We start from the raw sequence: 17844 nt of genomic DNA, 5'->3' as shown, positions 1-17844 counted from the left end.
GTATGAATAGTCACTTCAACAAGCTTAATTATATTTTCTATGTATTCTATACTTAAATCTACTATTACTTTATTGTACAAAAGATATAATACTCAATGCTATAGCTTATCTATGTTGTTCGATGATATGTCATAATTGGTGAGCTTATATTCCAAATATAATCAAAGATTTTCAATTGAATTAAGGTCTAGTGAGTAGAATGACTAACCATGAATGTTAATCTTTTTTTCTTAACTAAGCTTTTGCATACTTGGATGTATGCTTGGAATTATTATCCTACTGTAAAATGATATTTTCTTTTTTAAGGCTATAGTCTTTGAGAGCCTCAATAAAACTAACACTTGATATTTCGTAGAACAAATTGGAGACCATTCCTTCACCCAATTTTAGCAACAAATCCGAGTTCATGTTGAATGAAACTACTCCACAAAATCTAGCTTCTACCACTGCCAATATAGTTAAAATTGACAATATGATCTCGAAAGGGCATACTTTTATTTACATATGTCCTAATGCTACCATCTAAATCAAACCTATTTAATTTGGTTTCATTGCTGAAATAACCTTTTTTTTTCAATCCTCACCTCCCTAGTCTTTATATTCTTTAGCTCAATTCAAACAATTTTGGTTACATTCATTGTTAATCGCAATTTAGACTTTTTGATCTAAGTTTTAAATCAACAGATCTAAAAAATCTGTGGATAGTTTTAACATAAATATCATAACTCCAACAATATAACTTTTTAGGAGCTTCGATTGAAGTTATAAAATGATTAATATACAAAGACATCATGACTAATCTACCTAGATGATTTCTTTGAATGGCTTTTTTATGTTACATATAATACCACTATAAGCTGCTACAATTTTGCTGACAGTTCCATGTAAGATGCATAAATCCTTAAATATAGCTCTATTAGGACTTTTTTTAGCATAACATTTTTCTATAATACCTATCTTTTTATTTTAAGGGATTGGACATAGGTCTGCTTGTTCGAATAAAGCCCAATGAGCAAAGTTATGATAATAATTGTTCTTCGTAAATAGTAAAAAATAACAACAACGAATAAATACGTAATTTACAACAGATAAATATCCAGACGAAATATATGAAAAGAACACATTTTCAACTACCATAGACTTACAAGAACGAAGTCGAGTAGTCCAAGTTATACTGATAGACTGCTAGCATTCTTTATATTCAAGAATAACAAAGAAAAAATATGATATAACTGTTCTTATCCACAAACAGGAATGTTCTAAGATTATTAAACCCTTATAGTGAGTCATTGTTGCCATGATTATAGTCTATAACTTAATTCAATTAGCTAGCAAAATTAAAGTGTACATGTAAAGCATAATCTCTGATTATGATACATCTGATCTGTGAAATACAAAATTATTATTACAATAAAAAAAAAAAAAGAAAAAGAATACCAACGTGAAGATCAAAAAATATTAGTATCAGTGGGGTTTGAACCCACGCGCACTTACGTGCAGTAGATCTTAAGTCTACCACCTTAACCACTCGGTCATGATACTGCTTCATGAAAACTTTAATTTTAAGTAATTCAGATGCCATATCCACATCAAAAGCAAGTCACAGCAGTCACAATATACTGTGACTGTTGCATTCCTTTCTCCTCTTCTGCTAATATTTATTACTACTCTATTGCTATAATAATTATAATAATTATAGTAGTAGTAGTAGTTCTCTTCATCTTATTATGTAATAATAGCAACCATCTTTTCTTCTTCCTCCCCCTCTTTTTTTTTATTTTTTGTACTAGATTAGTGCTGTTTTGCCCTGCAATTTCTTCTCTAAGTTGAATACTAAATTTCTTTTAAAGCTTTTATAAAGACTTAAAAGTGTGAGTCATATTGATATTTTTGGGGCTTAAATATGTATAGTATATATATTTAGAAAAGTATACTGAAGCTACATGCATAAACACATTTGTAAATGAAGATGATCATCTACATGTTAAAATTATAATTAATAAATTTTGTGTCCATTTTTACTAGTAAACTTAACAATGAACAAATGATAACTAATAAAATATAAAATATAATAATACATATATATATATAAGTCTAAATTGTATGTATTTAAGTAGATCAAATATGTTATTGTATCATGCTCTTTACACTTTCTACTAAAATAATGCCACCATTTTATAATTATAAATAATTTAGTACTGATTACTTGTGTTAAACTATTTATTATAACCATGATAATATAATATACACAATTTATGGATTAAGCCTCTTCTTTGCTCCATTCTTCTTTCCTTTTTATTTTATTTAAACAATTTATTTAAATACTTTACTTATCACTATCTATCCACTGATAATGTATCTAATTTACTAATCTTCCTTACATTATTCTTGACTATTTTCTCTATAACACTCAAGATTTTATTTCTTAATTATAGTGTATTTTTTTTTTTTTTTTTTTTTTTTTTTTTTTTTTTTTTTTTTTTTTAAATGTCGTGTTAAAAGACCTTTGATATTATTTAGATTATAATCTACAGCATTAAAAATTCAATAATATCACTATTATTTTTCATTTTCTATTATTGTTCAGATTCAGTGTAAATAGAGCAAAGAATATTCACAAAATAGAGTTTACCATACAAGATGTCTATTAAAGATAGTTCTTTTTTTCTTTCTTTTCTTTAATTTTTTTTTTTTTTTTTTTTTTTTTTAAACTAGTCTCAGGAGAACAGGATCTATACAAGATGTTTAAACAGTATCTGTGAGTATATTATTATGAATACATACAGTAGATATTGATCAAATATATCCTTAACATATTGAGAATACTTTTATACATGTCATAGTAGATACACAAGCATACCTTTTTATTTTTCTATAACTTGCTTAAGCTAATATTAATAATAATATGTATAAAATATATATATATCAAAAGGCTTGTTTTTATTCGGTAGTATGATTGAATGTTACTTACTATTTGTAATATATAACGTGCTACTTATATACATTACATAATACTTTAACTTATTGAAGCTTATCAATTTTCTTTCTTTCTCGATATCTTTGACATTCAATCAATACAGATGATTGTCTATTGCTTATTTATTATTACTCGTTCTATTTTTATATTTATTTAATATAATATCATGCTTAATTCAAGATCTAAGTGTAAAGTCTGTTTCTTTTAATAATAATGATAGTATCAATTATTATAACTAAATGAATACTCTATTATTACCTTTCATATATTAGATAATATTACCTAAAGTTTGTCTTTTTTTATTATATAAGATAATAATTTAATCTCTAATACACAAAGTATTATAGGAATATATATCTCTATAATTATCACTTCTTTCAGGCATGTACATATATGTATATATATAAGGCATACACCCTTTTTCAATAGTTTATTATATTTAGCTCTAATTAACTATTATTTATCATCCCCCTTTAATAGTGTATTATACCATAACAACAACAACAGTTACTACTACTAATACTACTACTACTATTACTATTACTACTACTACTACTACTAACTACTACTACTACTAATATTACTAACTACTACTAGCTACTACTACTACTACTACTATTACTATTACTACTACTACTACTACTACTAACTACTACTACTACTAATATTACTAACTACTACTAGCTACTACTACTACTACTACTATTACTATTACTACTACTACTACTACTACTAACTACTACTACTAATATTACTAACTACTACTACTAGCTACTACTACTAATACTACTACTACTATTACTATTACTACTAACTACTACTACTACTACTACTACTACTACTACTACTACTACTACTACTACTACTACTACTACTACTACTACTACTACTAACTACTACTACTAATATTACTACTGCATATAAACATTAAACAATTTATATAAGCATTTTTTTTTTTTTTTTAAAAAGAAAAGCCTGGTCTCTTTTCCGTTCAAAACGTTATGATTTCTCACATGAGACCTACTACTTTTTTTTATTTTTATTTTTACTTTTTACTTTTTATTTAAGCAATAGTGACCTCAACTTCAACTCCAGGTTCAATGGAAATAGAAGTGATTTGCTTAACAATCTCAGAGGGAGAGTGCAAATCAATCAAACGCTTGTGGATTCTCATCTCGAAACGGTCAAAGGTCTCAGAACCATTACCACAGGGTGACTTACGAGTAGTAATACGGAGAACCTTGGTAGGAAGACGAACAGGTCCCTTAACCTTGAGTTGCTTATCTTTAGCACGTTGGATAAGATCAGAAGAAACTGCAATACACAATAAATGTCAACATATCACTTATTGTTATAGTGTGATTTAGTTCTTATATTATTTACCCTTTTCCAAGTTCTTGACGTTGCGAGAAGTCAAGGTAATACGGATACGGTGAATCCTTTACAAAAAAAAAGGGCATGAGTTATTTATTCCACAATGCAATTATATTATTAATTTCAAAAAAAAGAATACTTACTTGGGTTGTTCTTGTTCCTCAAGACCAGGCTTTTCAGTAGTGTTCTTAGCCTAGAGAAAATATGAAATTTTTTTAATAAATTTGAAATTGCCATAAATTTGATTTTATTGACTTACGACGTAGGACATTCTTAGCGAATTCTCTATAAAAACAAAACAGTAAAACTTTAGTAAGTTTACTAAATTTTTAGTTAAACAATTAGATCATACCAGCGGTGACTAAGTTAAATTTGCTAAATGGAAGAAGGATTCATAGCAAACTGAAAAAAATTTTATTTATAAATCATTTTTTTGAATCAGCAATATAATTGGATAGTTTTATGAAAATAAACAAGCCACAGTTTATGTGATTATTTATTCATGAAATCGAAGACTGATACTGTTAACACAGTGTCTTTCATTAGTAGGCGTATTAAACCCTTCACCTTTGAATATATGACCTAAGTGACCACCACATTTGGCACAACATATTTCGGTACGTTGCATTCCATGTGAATTATCTTCGTATCTAACAATGGCGCCTAGAAAAAAAAAACATAAATTTTAATTACGTAATAATAATGCATATAATGTGTACTATACCAGGAATACCATCAAAAACTAAGAACAAAAAGTAAAAGTTAATATTCATTACTATAAAACAAAATATTCCACTTACATGCAGGCCATCCACAGCCACTATCAAATTTTGTATCAGAAACATAAAGAGGCGCATTACAACCAGCACAATGATAAACACCTTTATAACGAATTAGATATAGGTAGATTCTTCATGTTCTTTACCTTTTTTATTAAATTTGTTATATTCACCACTTCCGGGACGCTCGGTTCCTTAAGTTATTATTAGTATTCATTTTCAAAAGGAACATAATGTTCGTATACCTTTTTGACGAAGTACTCGAAACTGCTCGGGTGTTAAAATAGCTCTCCATTCATCTTCTGATTTAGTTGACATTATTCTTTTTTTTAAAATAGTCTGTTTTAATAAAGTCTGTTTATGATTTTCTTCAATAACAAAATTTAATGTTTTGAAATTTAATCTTCTTCTTGCTACTAATAAAGAACGAAATAGCATAAAAAGCGGCGAAAATTTACTATGTTTTGTTTTTTTCATATTAGTTTTTTTTTTTTTTTTTTTTTTTTTTTTTTTTTTTTAACTGGGCGAATTAAAGTTAAATTTCTGATGCAATGCTTACCGTTATTGGACAAAATGGAAAAAAGCTTGAAGACACAACGAAATTAATTTTCGGACCCTGTAAGATTTATGTGAAGACATCTTACCTGTTAACTATCTTTTTGCTTCTGACGAAAAAAAAAAAAAAAAAAAAAAAAAAAGTAAGCTATTTTACAATGCAATGATGAGGAATTGTTTCTCGCATTTTTTTTTGACGCCCCTGTAGATTGAAGGTGCAGCTTGACCAATAAAGATCTCCTCTACATGCACTATTAAACATCAGTTTTATTATTATCTTTAAGGATCCAAGTTCTATGTACATATGTAAACACATATCAATAGAGACGTCAGCTTTTGTCATTAAATATAACATATAATGGTTTACTGCAAATATGCATTGTAACCGAGTATCTAAAATAGCTAATGAGCTCTCCTCCCTCAATGTTATTTTTTGTAACAGAGATACAATCCTCTTTTTTTAGGGACTGACTGACTGACTGACTGACTGACTTCTTTTAGAGGCTTATGATAATATCCCAGAAAAAAAATGTTATCATTACAATATATAGAATGGGGAGGGGGAGGGAGCTTACATGTAAGTTATGCTTACTCTTTCTTACAATAGTGGTAACTTACTTTTATATAAACCTTCTCTAGTTAATAACTCTGTTTTCGTGGTACAAATACTGCCTTTTAATGGCTGTTGTTTCATTTTATATTGTGCCTGTTTTAACGGATATGTTAAAATGACTGATTCAGTCTTTCTCAATATAGCGTCATTTTATGAAATATCTAATAATAAAAAAACAATTTGAGAACATTTAGAAGTAAAGTTTGGTTTAATCTCAATAAAGTCCTTTTTTTTTAATGTGTATACATTTTGCAGCAGAAAATATTTTTTATTATACAATTTGTCTTAAATGACTTAGTTTCCCCCAAATAAATTTATCTTTACGCTTAGGTAAATATACGCTTCTTGGTTTAAGTACTCTCGTAATTTTGGATGCACGAATCATATTTTGTTCTGTAACAAGCATTCTTAGATTATCACAGTTAGTTCTTGATCCTCGTAAATAAATATAGGAGTATGTCCAACTAGGGCGTTTAGGCTGATGTGCCGCTGTTGCTGTCAGGCTATATGTTTTTTCATTTTGAAGAAAAGAAGAGTCATAATAATCATTCTTACTACTATTGATCATTATATTATTTAATGTTAATAGAGTATTTGTTGTGTCTTTTTTCGATTGAAGTACAATTGAGGTAAGATCGATAATAATTCTCTGAGATAGTATATATGGTTTGCTATTAGATAACAATAATTGTGTTGTGGTATATGCAGGCGTAATATTTGCTGTTGCGATATTCATTTTTTTTTATTATCACTGTGATAAATCTTTTCTTGTTTGTTTGAATAAAATGAATTTTTATATTTATAAAAAGATGAAAAATGATTCAATAATGAAGAATTATGTAAAATAATATTGATATAATCCAATATTAAGTTCATAAGAATTAACTTGGCAAAAAAAAAGAGCACAGTTTTATATGCGTCAAGTATATATATTTATATAAAAAGGCACTTACTTTTTTCTGTATCTTCTCCGATTTGTTACTTTCTCACGTGGACTACTGTTTTGCTTATAACAATGATGATTTTACTAAAAAAATGTAATTCTCCTTTTTTACTATTTGCATTTTAGAACGGTGTATTCAAATTAACAGTTGATAAAATATTATTTTAGCGAGCTATTTAAGTCATATATTTTGATTAGAATTAACAAACTGTTTATTTAATTCTTATACGTGCATTAGTAATAAACCAAATGACGCGTATCTTGAATAGATTTTTATACTTCTCAAAGTCAACTTTGAGCAAAAAGATATTTTATAATACAAACAATAGTTAAAGAAGGCACAAGATTATTAAAAGACGCGTAAGAAAAGATATATTTATTGTATTTTATTTTCATTTTTATTTCATATAAAAAGTGAATCCCCAATTCGTCAACAGTAAAAATAATAATATTTACTGCAGTCCAAAGGTGGCCGCGTGGAGGCTAGGATTCTTTGCACCTTCTTTGTTCTTGTATTTTTTATTTTTACTAGGAGGTTAGAAAAAACCCATGGCTAGCACAATATGTAACGCCCTCTGAAACAACAAGATACCCTACAGTGTCCTCCTAATTCAAGGAGGGCAAGATAGGGTGTCTTGTTGATTCAGAAGGCGTTACATAAGTGATAACCATGAGAAAAAGAATTTCCTCCTAGGGCAGGGAAGAAGAAGAAGAATAAAATAGTATTATTTAATGACTTACCAACAGAAGAAATAGTAATAATAAAGAAGATAAAGAAGACGAAAAAAAGGGAAAAAATAATAACTTTGAATATCTCTTTTTTATAAGAATAAGGAGGTCGTTATTGTAAATTACAGTCACAATCATATGAAATCGATAAGAATATGTGTTACCCCACATTTAATACACACACATACACACAGTTACATTATTTAATTTTCTTCCTTTCTTATAAAAAGTACCAATGTGTAGAATAGTAAAATGTTGTCAATTTTATATCTTCTTTATGACTATATAAAATGTGTTTATGTTAAAGGAGAGAAAAGTAAGTAAAATAAATGTCTTTTGTTTTCACATTTTTGTTTATATTCTCATAAACTTTCTTTTTTCCTATTTAGGCAACTAATATGCATCTCATTTAGTCTCCCTTATGTTGTGCTTAAAATTATTCTTTTACTCACATACATCGTTTGCCAAAATGATGTTGTAAAGATTAACGATTTTAGATTCTTTGATGTATGCTATGAAAACCAGTTTAAGTATCTTTGACTTGCATTCACAGTAATCTTTTCCCCTTTTTAAATACTAAGATATGTTATAGATAATGAATTCCTTGATCCACTTGTTAAATCAAGGAATATGACATTATAAGTCAACTCATGACATATTATCTTCCCTATCCATCCTTTTCTTACTCCTATCGAGGAGTTATGATCAAAAGTAAAGTATGGTGTTAAAAGGTGACTCTTCAATGGTAGCGACACATTAACACCTCAAATTGTAAAAACTTGTTCCCAAGTTACTCTAATAGATTGTCAGAGATAGATAAGGCACCCTATTTCATTTTTTTTTTTGAGCGTCACATCTCTATGGAAAAGAACCCTGAAGCTTTTGCTTCTCAAAAATTCTCGAAATTCGTTTTTTGCATAAACAAATCTTTAATGTCGCTGGTTGTATCATCTTTTAATGCTTTATTCAACGTTATTAAACTAATTTTAACACTCAATAAAGGCATTAGGTTGTTTAAAGAAGAAAGAGACTATAACTAAACAATGGATGTTATTAAAACCGAATATAGAATGAATATTATGCTATGAAGTACAATACACGAGTTTTATTTGAATAACCTCTTTACCATTTAATAAATGATGGCCTATTTCAATTAACTTAGTTGTAAAGACGACTACAATCATGGTAATATCGTTCAGAAAGATGCAATAAAGGACTTCTTTGGTATATAGATGCGTCTGAGGCAAGATGTCATTATCATAAAAAGGATTTGTTTTTTTAAAATGACTCTGTAACAAGTTATGTATTTTTTCCCCTGAATACTCCTCCTGTTGATTGGCTCTCATCACCATCATTGAGCGCAAAATTCTTGTCTGAGGCTACAGCAAACAACAACTTACTGGATATTCATACAGCTCATGTTCTAACCCAGATGTAAACATCAACAAAAGTTTAACACTGATCTAGTCTGATCTGGTCTGATATTTCGAGATGTTACTAATATGATCGTTAATATCTTTACTTGGATTGCCCAATTGTTTAGTAGAAGATTCCTGTGCGCACCACTAATTATCACCGGTGTTACATTCCGTTTTTAATTCTAATAGTCGTTTCCCAATCCAATGGTAATATAGTAGTATAGATATCTAAGATGGTTATGAATGGATAGCTGACGGTTTTTTTTAAATGTTTATATAGGGCCAAAGGTGAATTGAAAAGCAATGAGGCTAAAGTATACAATTCAGATTTCATGGTGTACAGTATGTTTCTCAATGTCAAGTGTATTATTGTCACATCTGACTTCAAGCCTCAAAAAAAAAGGAAAAAAAAAAAGATATAAACACGCCTTATTTTTCAAACAAAATTCCTCTTTCTTCCCTATTATCCTTCTTCTTCTCTATTTATTCTCTTTTCTTGTTATTATTATTATTCTTGTTATTTATTCTCTTATTATCTTTCTTCTTCTCTATTTATTCTCTTATCTTATTCTCTTTCTTCTTCTTCTTTAAAAACCATAGACTTGAACATAATGATGACGATAGACATATAAATATATCTCTATATATGCGGGACACATTGACAGGTAGATGTAAAGGTGGGCAACTAGTATATCATTCTACCCTTTACTGATGGGTAATAGGTAGAGGGTAGGCGTCTCTATATCCCCACCGGGCTGGGTGCAACAAATGAATCTCTTCAGCAACTTGGTCTCAACAATCGTCATTCTAGTATTATCTCTCCATAATGTTATATTTTAGACCCTCCACCCCATATTTTAGACCTGAATGTTCAATTGGCTTTTTATTGACTTTTTATTTTATTTTTTTATAAAATAATGTTCTTACTAACTAGCTTTTACTTTTTAGCTCTCTTTGATATATATACAATATATATTATTGCTTATAAACTGTATAATTGTAATAAAATCTATTATTTCCTAAATATTATTTAAAAGTGTGAATTTTCTTTAATGTATTTCTTGAATATGTACTCAACATAATAATAATAATAATAAAGATGTGTAGTGTATAGCTGGATAGATAACTTCTTCCTTATTAATGTATATGTATATACATGGAAAAAATGTTTATGGATTACTAAATTCATTATGAATCAAATATACACTTCTTTATTACCAATGATGAAAGATTTAAATAAAGTATTAATACACTTTTGTCCATGTTACTGGTTTCTATCTTTACGTGTAAAGAAAAAAGAAAAATAAATTTGAAATGCGTTCAATATTACAAAGGCAAAATCACATACTATCATGGCAGCCATGTCAGTCTCTAGTGTAATAAACGTACAGTTAAAGGTTCCAAAAGGCTACATCACCATCGAAAAAAAAGAAAGGCTTTAAGAGGGGTTGTCAAGAAGCCAGAGACAGGAAAAGGTGGGTACGGTAACTAGCAATTACTTCAATTTTTATCGCTAGCACGATAGAAATTATGAACACAAATTCAAAGAGTTTAAGGGACATTCACTGGTAATGGACAACTTTTCTATTCATAAACACGTTGACATTCGAAAGTATACTGAAGCTCATGGTTACGGTTGTGTTTATCTCTCTCTCTCTCCCCCCCTCTCCTTACTCACCTAAACTAAATCTAATTGAACAGTTTTGGTCTGTTTTCAAGAGTAAAGTCAAGAGGGAAATACTACTTGAAGAAGAAACGTTGTTTGAGAATATCAGAGAAGCTTACAACAGTGTGCTCGTAAGCGACCTCCAAGGATTTTGCAGGCATTCATTGTCAAGATTTGAAGACTGTTCAAATAATGATTTGTCAATGCATTAATTTTTATTTGGTTAGTGCGTGAAATAATTTTTATAAAGTACGCGAATACTTTCGAAAAATACTGTAAACGAGAGTTAGTATGTCCTTTCCAAATGACAAAATTTCAATTTTTTGATCGTCATCAGAAATACTATTTTTAGATATTTATCAACAGAAGAGGAGTTTGTAAAACGTCAATAGGTGCAGAGAATTGAATTTGTTTTTGTGTTTATTCTAACTGGTGCATTCATAAAGTATCTGACGGTGAGTAATATACAGAATACAAACGATGATACTACTATTTACTCTGAAAAACTATGGTATAGCAGTCAGATTTATATCATGTTAAGATAAGATAAAAAAAAAAAAAACGGCAGCATGTACATGCTCGAGCCTCAACTATTATTTTTTTTTTAGCTCATACTATGCTATCAATAAAAGTGTTGATGATAATTATGCAACCGCAACACCCACTTGAATAGCATAGAATGAAACAACTCTTGTTATATACACAGGTAAGAAGCTCTCTATATCATTTGAAATTTTTGTGTAAAAGGAAAGATTCATGAAAATGGAATAACAGAACTGATTTTTAACTCAGAGTTTACACTTCACTGTAACATATATAGTAAAGGATCAACAAACACTTTACCGTTGTGGTAATATCAAATGGAAATTTATAAGAAGAAATAGAAAAATAGAAGCAGAGGGCAATAGAAGTTATGTTTGGTAAAAATCAAACAAACAAACAAACAAACAAACAAAAAAATAAAGCATAATGAAAACCAGAATTAAATAAATATGGTAATTAAAGAAAGCAGAAATAAAAAAGTAGCAGTTAAATGACAAAGGCGTATTTAACGTATTTTACTCTATTCTTAAAAAACGATTTAATCAGAGTAAAAAGTTATTATTATCTAATAAATTACATAGATACGCTTATAACAGAAAATAAAGACAGCTAGAGTCATAGAATGATAGATTAGAGAAGTATACTTTTCCTTTTGAAACTTGATAGTTTGCTTTGTTTCAATGCTATTCGACAAAAAAAAAAAATAAAATAAAAATAAAAATAAAAATAAAAAAAAACAAAAAACAAAAAAGCGAGTAATGAAAGGAAATCAAGAAATAGCCCTTCTATAATAGGATGCAGTTTTTTTATAAATATAAAAACATAAACACTTAGAATGTTTTCTAATTGCATACTTTTTTTATTTTAGGCACGAAGTATGACATTTATTTAGCGGGTAAATAAATAATTAAAAAGAAAAAAAAAACTGATGACAGAATTAAACAAAATAATGCATAAAATACATCCTTTATTTAATAATAGCCCATTATATAAAAGTATTGATTTGTTAATATATTATTCATAAAATGTTTTTTTAAAAAAAAGAACGACATAAAGCACAGTAATATTATAAAAAGAATATAGGCGACTATATTTGTAATTTAATACAAATATTTATTTTATTTTTAAAAAAACCTTCAATTCATTTATTTAGATTCTGTGTATTAAAAAAGAAAATATAATCTTAAGTTATGAAGTTTTAATCCTATTTGTAAAATTAAACTATTTCATTATTTTCATTATTACTTAAAAGCGCTTATTGCTGTGTCTGTGTCTCAAACAGACAAATAATAATAATTCAGCAGTAAAAGGGGTTTTCTTCAAAAAAAAAAAAAAAAAAAAAAAAAAAACTATTTTTAAAAGAATTTTTCATTTTAAAATTTAGCGGAGGGAAAAAAAAAGAAGAGTGAGATCAGAATATAACAATAAAGACTTGATATTTATTAATAGCTACTGTGTTGTACTTTTTTATTACTATTTGCCAATATTTAGTAGAAACAAAGTAATAAATATGTATATATGCGCGCGTGTTTAAAGACATTTATGTAATTTTTTTTTAAAAAATAAATCCTATTGCTGTTTCAAAATATATACTTTTGTTTGGAGATTTTCGTGCATTTTTCTAAAATTAGACCAATGAACTAATGATGTGCAAAAAAAAAAACCTGGAAGCTACAAAATATTTTTTTTACGGCTTACTAATTGATTAACACGATAAAAAAGAAATTGTAAAAGATTTATAAGATTTAAAGAGACGATAAAGTGTGCACATAGACATTATGCTTTTTGGTATATTAGCAATTTCTTAATTTCATTATTGTCTTTATATAATATAACGTTTAGGGATAATTTTTCCTAAAATAGAAACTAAAAATAGAAAACAGCCTTTTTTTTTATGCTATCTTTGTATAACGTAACTTTTGATAGAAACAGGGAAACTTCATATTTCAACTTCAAAATGAATATAAAACATCCTTATTACTTTAAAATCGAGAGAGTAAGTAACTATTGTTAAACTTAAATATACCTTTAAACTATTAAGTAAGCCATTAGTATTAGTATTACTCTGAAGCGTGATAGATCATTACAAGATAAGATCAATAATTGTAACCTTTCTATTATTTGACATAAAATGTTAAACATAAAGGTTACTATATTGATAGCTAAAAAAATCTATTTTTAAAGACATTGACTAATTACTTTATAAAAAATATTAAAGAAAAAGATTGAGGTAAAAAAAATAAAATAAAGGGCGAGATAAGTATATACTATTTTTAAGTATAAACCGTCTATTTCAATGTTAATATTTGATTATAAAAAAGAAAACTTGATCGTAGATCATAATGCTCTTGTTACTGCTGTAATTACCAAAACTGAGCTTGTTTATTTGAACTGTACCTTTTTCTAATTTTAACAAGTAGCTTAATTCAATATATATAAAAAAAAGGTTTTAATGCTATATGTCTTTAAATAAAATAATAACATTTAGGAGTGTTAATCAAGTATTAATAGTTTCTTTAAAGATATTGAAAATTACAATTAAAGAAAGGGATCAGACTATTTTTCAGATTTTTTCATAAACGGATAAAATGTTCCTAGATTTGACAAGTCTAGAAAAGCAAGGAAACGCGGTTAATGGTAACTAAACGTGTTAGTAGTTATTTTTATAACATTTTGTTGTGTTTTATAGTAAAAAAGAAATTCAAATAACGACTATTTATCCGGTTTCAATTTTAGTACTTGATTCCAAAAAAAAAAAAAAATATTTCTTTTTGTTTAAAAAAAAAAAGAAAAAGAAAAATAAAGGTCATAAAGCATGTATATGTATGAACGATGTGAAGTTATGATGAAACGCTCTTACAAATCGTTTGTTTTATGTGCCTCTATATTTTTGTATATATGGAGAGTTCATACCGTATTAAGGATAATTTTCCCAAAATAAGAAAGCTGAAGTTACTATTTATACCAACATTTTAACTTATCAAGTCTTGTAGAACTTTAGTTTTAGAAATGATCTTTGTAAACCCTCATTTACCAAATGCAATTATATAATCTTTATAATCCAAGTCATATGAAACAAGATACATTCAAAGAATAAACTCCGGATATTTTATTCATTTTTTTTTTCCCTCTTCCAAAAAATATTTATATAAAAAGGGGTCAAATAACAGTCAATCTTTTTCTTTGTACTTCACTTTACCCCTTTCACATATACATTTAATAAATTTATATAGAAAAATGAAGTTTACTATCGCTAGTGCAGTTTTGCTTCTTTGTGGAAGTCAATTCGTTTTTGCCGCTCCATCAAAAACTACTTCAAAAGCTTCATCTACTAAGGATTATATTCCTCAACACTCACCAGTTTTCCCAGATTTGCCTCCTGCAACCGGTGTAGTTACTTCTTACAATTATGGACCTTATGACTTAAGTAAAACATTACCTACTTATACTTTGAAAGGTTATCCTCCAACATGGAAAACACCTAGCACTAAGAGTGCTGAAGTCAAAGCTGCTATTGATAAAATCGATTGGTCTCTTGTCCCTAAAGCTCCTGTTAGAATTCAAGACGCAAATGGTAACTTTGTACCCAACACTGATGGTCCTGCAGATCCTTATTGTTGGTGGTCTGATACTAATTGTGTTACTCCCAAGATTAATATTCCTCAAGATTACTACAAATGTCCTCGTAAAGGAGATTGGGGTTTGAGTTATGATGATGGACCATTCAATCTTTATACTGGCAAATATGCACGGAAGGAAAACCCTTATGCTGAACCTGCTCTTTACAACTTTTTAGCTGAAAATAATAACCAAAAGGCTACTCTCTTTGTAAGTACTTGAATATATATATATAGGAAGAAGTATATACTGATTTGTCTGTTTAGTATATCGGTTCCAATGTCGTTACTTACCCCGCGGCTGCCAAGCGTGCTTTAAATCATGGTCATTATATCTGTGTTCACACCTGGTCTCATCCTGCAATGACAACCAAGACAAATGAAGAAGTTGTTGCTGAATTATATTGGACTCTAAGGGCCATTAAGGAAGCTACTGGAATTACACCCAAGTGCTGGAGACCTCCTCAAGGTGATGTTGATGATCGTGTTCGTTCTATTGCCTGGCAAATGGGTTTGCATACCGTTATGTGGGATCGAGATACCAATGATTGGGCTATGCCTGCCCCTGGTGGTGGTCACTTGCCTCCTAGCACTGTTGATGGCTACTTTAAAAAATGGGTTAGTAAAGAACGAAGAGGAAAAGATAAGACCGGTCATATCGTTCTTGAACATGAATTGAATAGCGCTACTGTTGGCATGACTATGAAATGGATGCCTACCATTCAAAAGGTCTTTAATGTTATCCCTGCTTTAGCTTGTAATAGCGTTTCTCGTCCTTATTGGGAAGAACAATTTGTCTATCCTCTTGAAAATAAACCTGCTGAAGATGAAGGTGACGATGAAGATTGTGATGATACAGATGATACAGATGATACAGATAATACCAGCTCTTCAGCAGAAACTGATAATTACAACAGTTTAACCGCCTATATCCATCTTTAAGCAAGAAAAATGTTCAATATTTTTTTTATAATTTATTAGTATTATTTCCCCTCCCACCACTTATTTTGATATTTTTTTTTAAATTCCTTTATTTGTATTATTATATAAACAAATGTAAATATAAAATATTTATATATATATATTTTTTTTTCACCACATATAATAAAGAAAAAAGATGTTTACATCCTCGTATATAAATTATTATCAGACTGTCATTAGTAACAAAAGTTTATCTTTCTATTGCTCATATAATATACTTTTGATGAATAAATTTTCATTAATCACGGGATTATTAGCTAATAATCCATATATAAATAGAATTAAATATTATTCAAATCAGATATCAAATTTGAAAATTAAGCTTTGTTGCTTCTATAATGTGATCTTTTACCATTAATATATAGAATAATGTAGCAAATAGTTCTAACAGGTTTCTATTAATAAAACTCTAGATTTCTCTGCAGATTGTTTCATTATGCACTTTTTTTTTTTTTTTTTTTTTTTTTCAATCATTGTTAAGGGGTAAGAAAAGAAAAGATGATAGATTTTTGTACTTTGTTTCAACTAATTTTTCGAGCGATCAATACAGAATAGATTATTGAATACAGCCGCTGGTGAAATAAAGGTTTAAAGTTGTAAAAGAAAAAAGATAAAAGAAAAAGAAAAAAGAAAAGGAAAAAGAAAAGCTCTTCCTTTTCCTTCTCATATTTTGTTTCAACTCTTTAGTTATAAGAAGCGTGTTCGTGTTACATTATTATTATAGTCATAATAAATTATAAATATATGCACGTGTCATTTTTTGTATTATTTAGATTCATCCAAAATAATGTATAAAATTACGCTGACCTAAATTCATATTGCGGTAGTTAAATTCTCTCAATCACAGCTACTATAAAAAAAAAGAAAAAAAAAGGAAAAACTCTTTATTCATCAAACACTAGACGAAAACATTATTAGAATACTGTACAAAGGTTTTAATAGTGTTATGAGGAATATTATCGTATGATTTAGTGATTCTGGAATGTATATCTTCTTTATCACTGAATTGAGAGCGTCTAACATTTGATTTAATTAAAAGCCAAAATTGGTCTGCAGGATATAACTTTGAAGAGTAAAGGGGAAAATAAATTTGCTTGTATTCTCTCTCTCTCTCTCTCTCTTTTTTTTTTTTTTTTTTTTTTTTTTTTTTTTTTTTTTTTTTTTTTTTTTTTTTGTTCCCAAGAAATTTTAGCATTTAGACGCAAGGTTAGAAAATATATCATTATTTATAGGCTTCTTTTGCGGGGTTTCTTAAAGATTAATGATTTTATGTTATTAGATACAAATGAAGATCTATTTTAAGCATTGTGAATTCTTATATCTTCCTGTACATATTTCTATTTTACACTTTCCGTATCTATTTTGACAGTAATGTTGTTTAGCTCGATATGGGCAGGCTGTTCTTCTTCCTTCTATATTCCTTGGATATAATTATCCTCTTGATAGGAACTTTATATACAGGTATGTTGTGTATATAATGATGTATTACATAATATCTTATAATATACAGATCAGAGTCATAAAGGACCGAACGATTTTATAGTTAGTAGTTGTACACTTTATGCATACAATATTATCTGATTTCAGTTTATAAGACATTCTTGCGATGAGAAAAATAATATTATAATAAATACTAACTTTACGAAATA

The 17844-nt window shown here is 28.2% G+C and overlaps 8 protein-coding genes and 1 non-coding gene across 9 annotated transcripts; 2 read left to right on the top strand and 7 right to left on the bottom strand.

Annotated features, from left to right (window-relative positions):
- Positions 1 to 1459: 1459 nt before the first annotated feature.
- Positions 1460 to 1542, bottom strand: BX663DRAFT_t140. Its single transcript has one exon. It is a non-coding gene; the product is annotated as a tRNA-Leu (tRNA).
- Positions 1543 to 3924: 2382 nt separating this feature from the next.
- BX663DRAFT_526855 (40S ribosomal protein S20) lies at positions 3925 to 4729 on the bottom strand. The gene is made up of 5 exons (XM_051529960.1): positions 4704 to 4729; positions 4611 to 4636; positions 4495 to 4544; positions 4361 to 4416; positions 3925 to 4291 (listed from the first exon to the last, which is right to left on the bottom strand). The coding sequence occupies exons 2-5, from the start codon at positions 4620 to 4622 to the stop codon at positions 4041 to 4043; spliced, it is 369 nt and encodes a 122-aa protein (XP_051377887.1). The 5' UTR covers positions 4623 to 4636; positions 4704 to 4729; the 3' UTR covers positions 3925 to 4040.
- On the bottom strand, positions 4730 to 5579 carry BX663DRAFT_526851 (Mss4-like protein). The gene is made up of 5 exons (XM_051529959.1): positions 5376 to 5579; positions 5277 to 5324; positions 5152 to 5232; positions 5076 to 5093; positions 4730 to 5014 (listed from the first exon to the last, which is right to left on the bottom strand). Exons 1-5 carry the CDS (start codon positions 5566 to 5568, stop codon positions 4848 to 4850), a joined length of 507 nt encoding a protein of 168 aa, XP_051377886.1. The 5' UTR covers positions 5569 to 5579; the 3' UTR covers positions 4730 to 4847.
- A 465-nt stretch (positions 5580 to 6044) lies between these two features.
- On the top strand, positions 6045 to 6487 carry BX663DRAFT_526850 (uncharacterized protein). Its single transcript, XM_051529958.1, has 2 exons — positions 6045 to 6262; positions 6325 to 6487. Exons 1-2 carry the CDS (start codon positions 6193 to 6195, stop codon positions 6480 to 6482), a joined length of 228 nt encoding a protein of 75 aa, XP_051377885.1. The 5' UTR covers positions 6045 to 6192; the 3' UTR covers positions 6483 to 6487.
- Positions 6488 to 6549: 62 nt separating this feature from the next.
- On the bottom strand, positions 6550 to 7258 carry BX663DRAFT_526847 (uncharacterized protein). The gene has a single exon (XM_051529957.1). It carries the CDS (start codon positions 7032 to 7034, stop codon positions 6570 to 6572), a length of 465 nt encoding a protein of 154 aa, XP_051377884.1. The 5' UTR covers positions 7035 to 7258; the 3' UTR covers positions 6550 to 6569.
- A 530-nt stretch (positions 7259 to 7788) lies between these two features.
- On the bottom strand, positions 7789 to 8381 carry BX663DRAFT_538762 (uncharacterized protein). The gene is made up of 2 exons (XM_051530695.1): positions 8318 to 8381; positions 7789 to 8251 (listed from the first exon to the last, which is right to left on the bottom strand). The coding sequence occupies exon 2, from the start codon at positions 8139 to 8141 to the stop codon at positions 7971 to 7973; it is 171 nt and encodes a 56-aa protein (XP_051377883.1). The 5' UTR covers positions 8142 to 8251; positions 8318 to 8381; the 3' UTR covers positions 7789 to 7970.
- A 478-nt stretch (positions 8382 to 8859) lies between these two features.
- On the bottom strand, positions 8860 to 9412 carry BX663DRAFT_490519 (uncharacterized protein; the record flags this gene model as incomplete). The annotated part of the gene is made up of 3 exons (XM_051524957.1): positions 8860 to 8930; positions 9097 to 9349; positions 9371 to 9412. 3 exons carry the CDS (start codon positions 9410 to 9412, stop codon positions 8860 to 8862), a joined length of 366 nt encoding a protein of 121 aa, XP_051377882.1.
- Positions 9413 to 14755: 5343 nt separating this feature from the next.
- On the top strand, positions 14756 to 16354 carry BX663DRAFT_526839 (uncharacterized protein). Its single transcript, XM_051529956.1, has 2 exons — positions 14756 to 15425; positions 15482 to 16354. Exons 1-2 carry the CDS (start codon positions 14835 to 14837, stop codon positions 16154 to 16156), a joined length of 1266 nt encoding a protein of 421 aa, XP_051377881.1. The 5' UTR covers positions 14756 to 14834; the 3' UTR covers positions 16157 to 16354.
- A 663-nt stretch (positions 16355 to 17017) lies between these two features.
- Positions 17018 to 17309, bottom strand: BX663DRAFT_462833 (uncharacterized protein; the record flags this gene model as incomplete). Its single annotated transcript, XM_051523981.1, has 1 exon — positions 17018 to 17309. A coding segment is annotated over one exon (216 nt), but the record flags the coding sequence as incomplete, so codon positions are not given.
- Positions 17310 to 17844: the final 535 nt, after the last annotated feature.

Source organism: Cokeromyces recurvatus, assembly GCF_025118155.1.
Source record: "Cokeromyces recurvatus strain NRRL 2243 chromosome Unknown BX663scaffold_48, whole genome shotgun sequence".
NCBI classification, from domain to species: domain Eukaryota; kingdom Fungi; phylum Mucoromycota; class Mucoromycetes; order Mucorales; family Mucoraceae; genus Cokeromyces; species Cokeromyces recurvatus.
The sequence above is the reverse complement of the archived record's forward strand: the minus strand, read 5'-3'. Positions and strand labels throughout refer to the sequence as shown.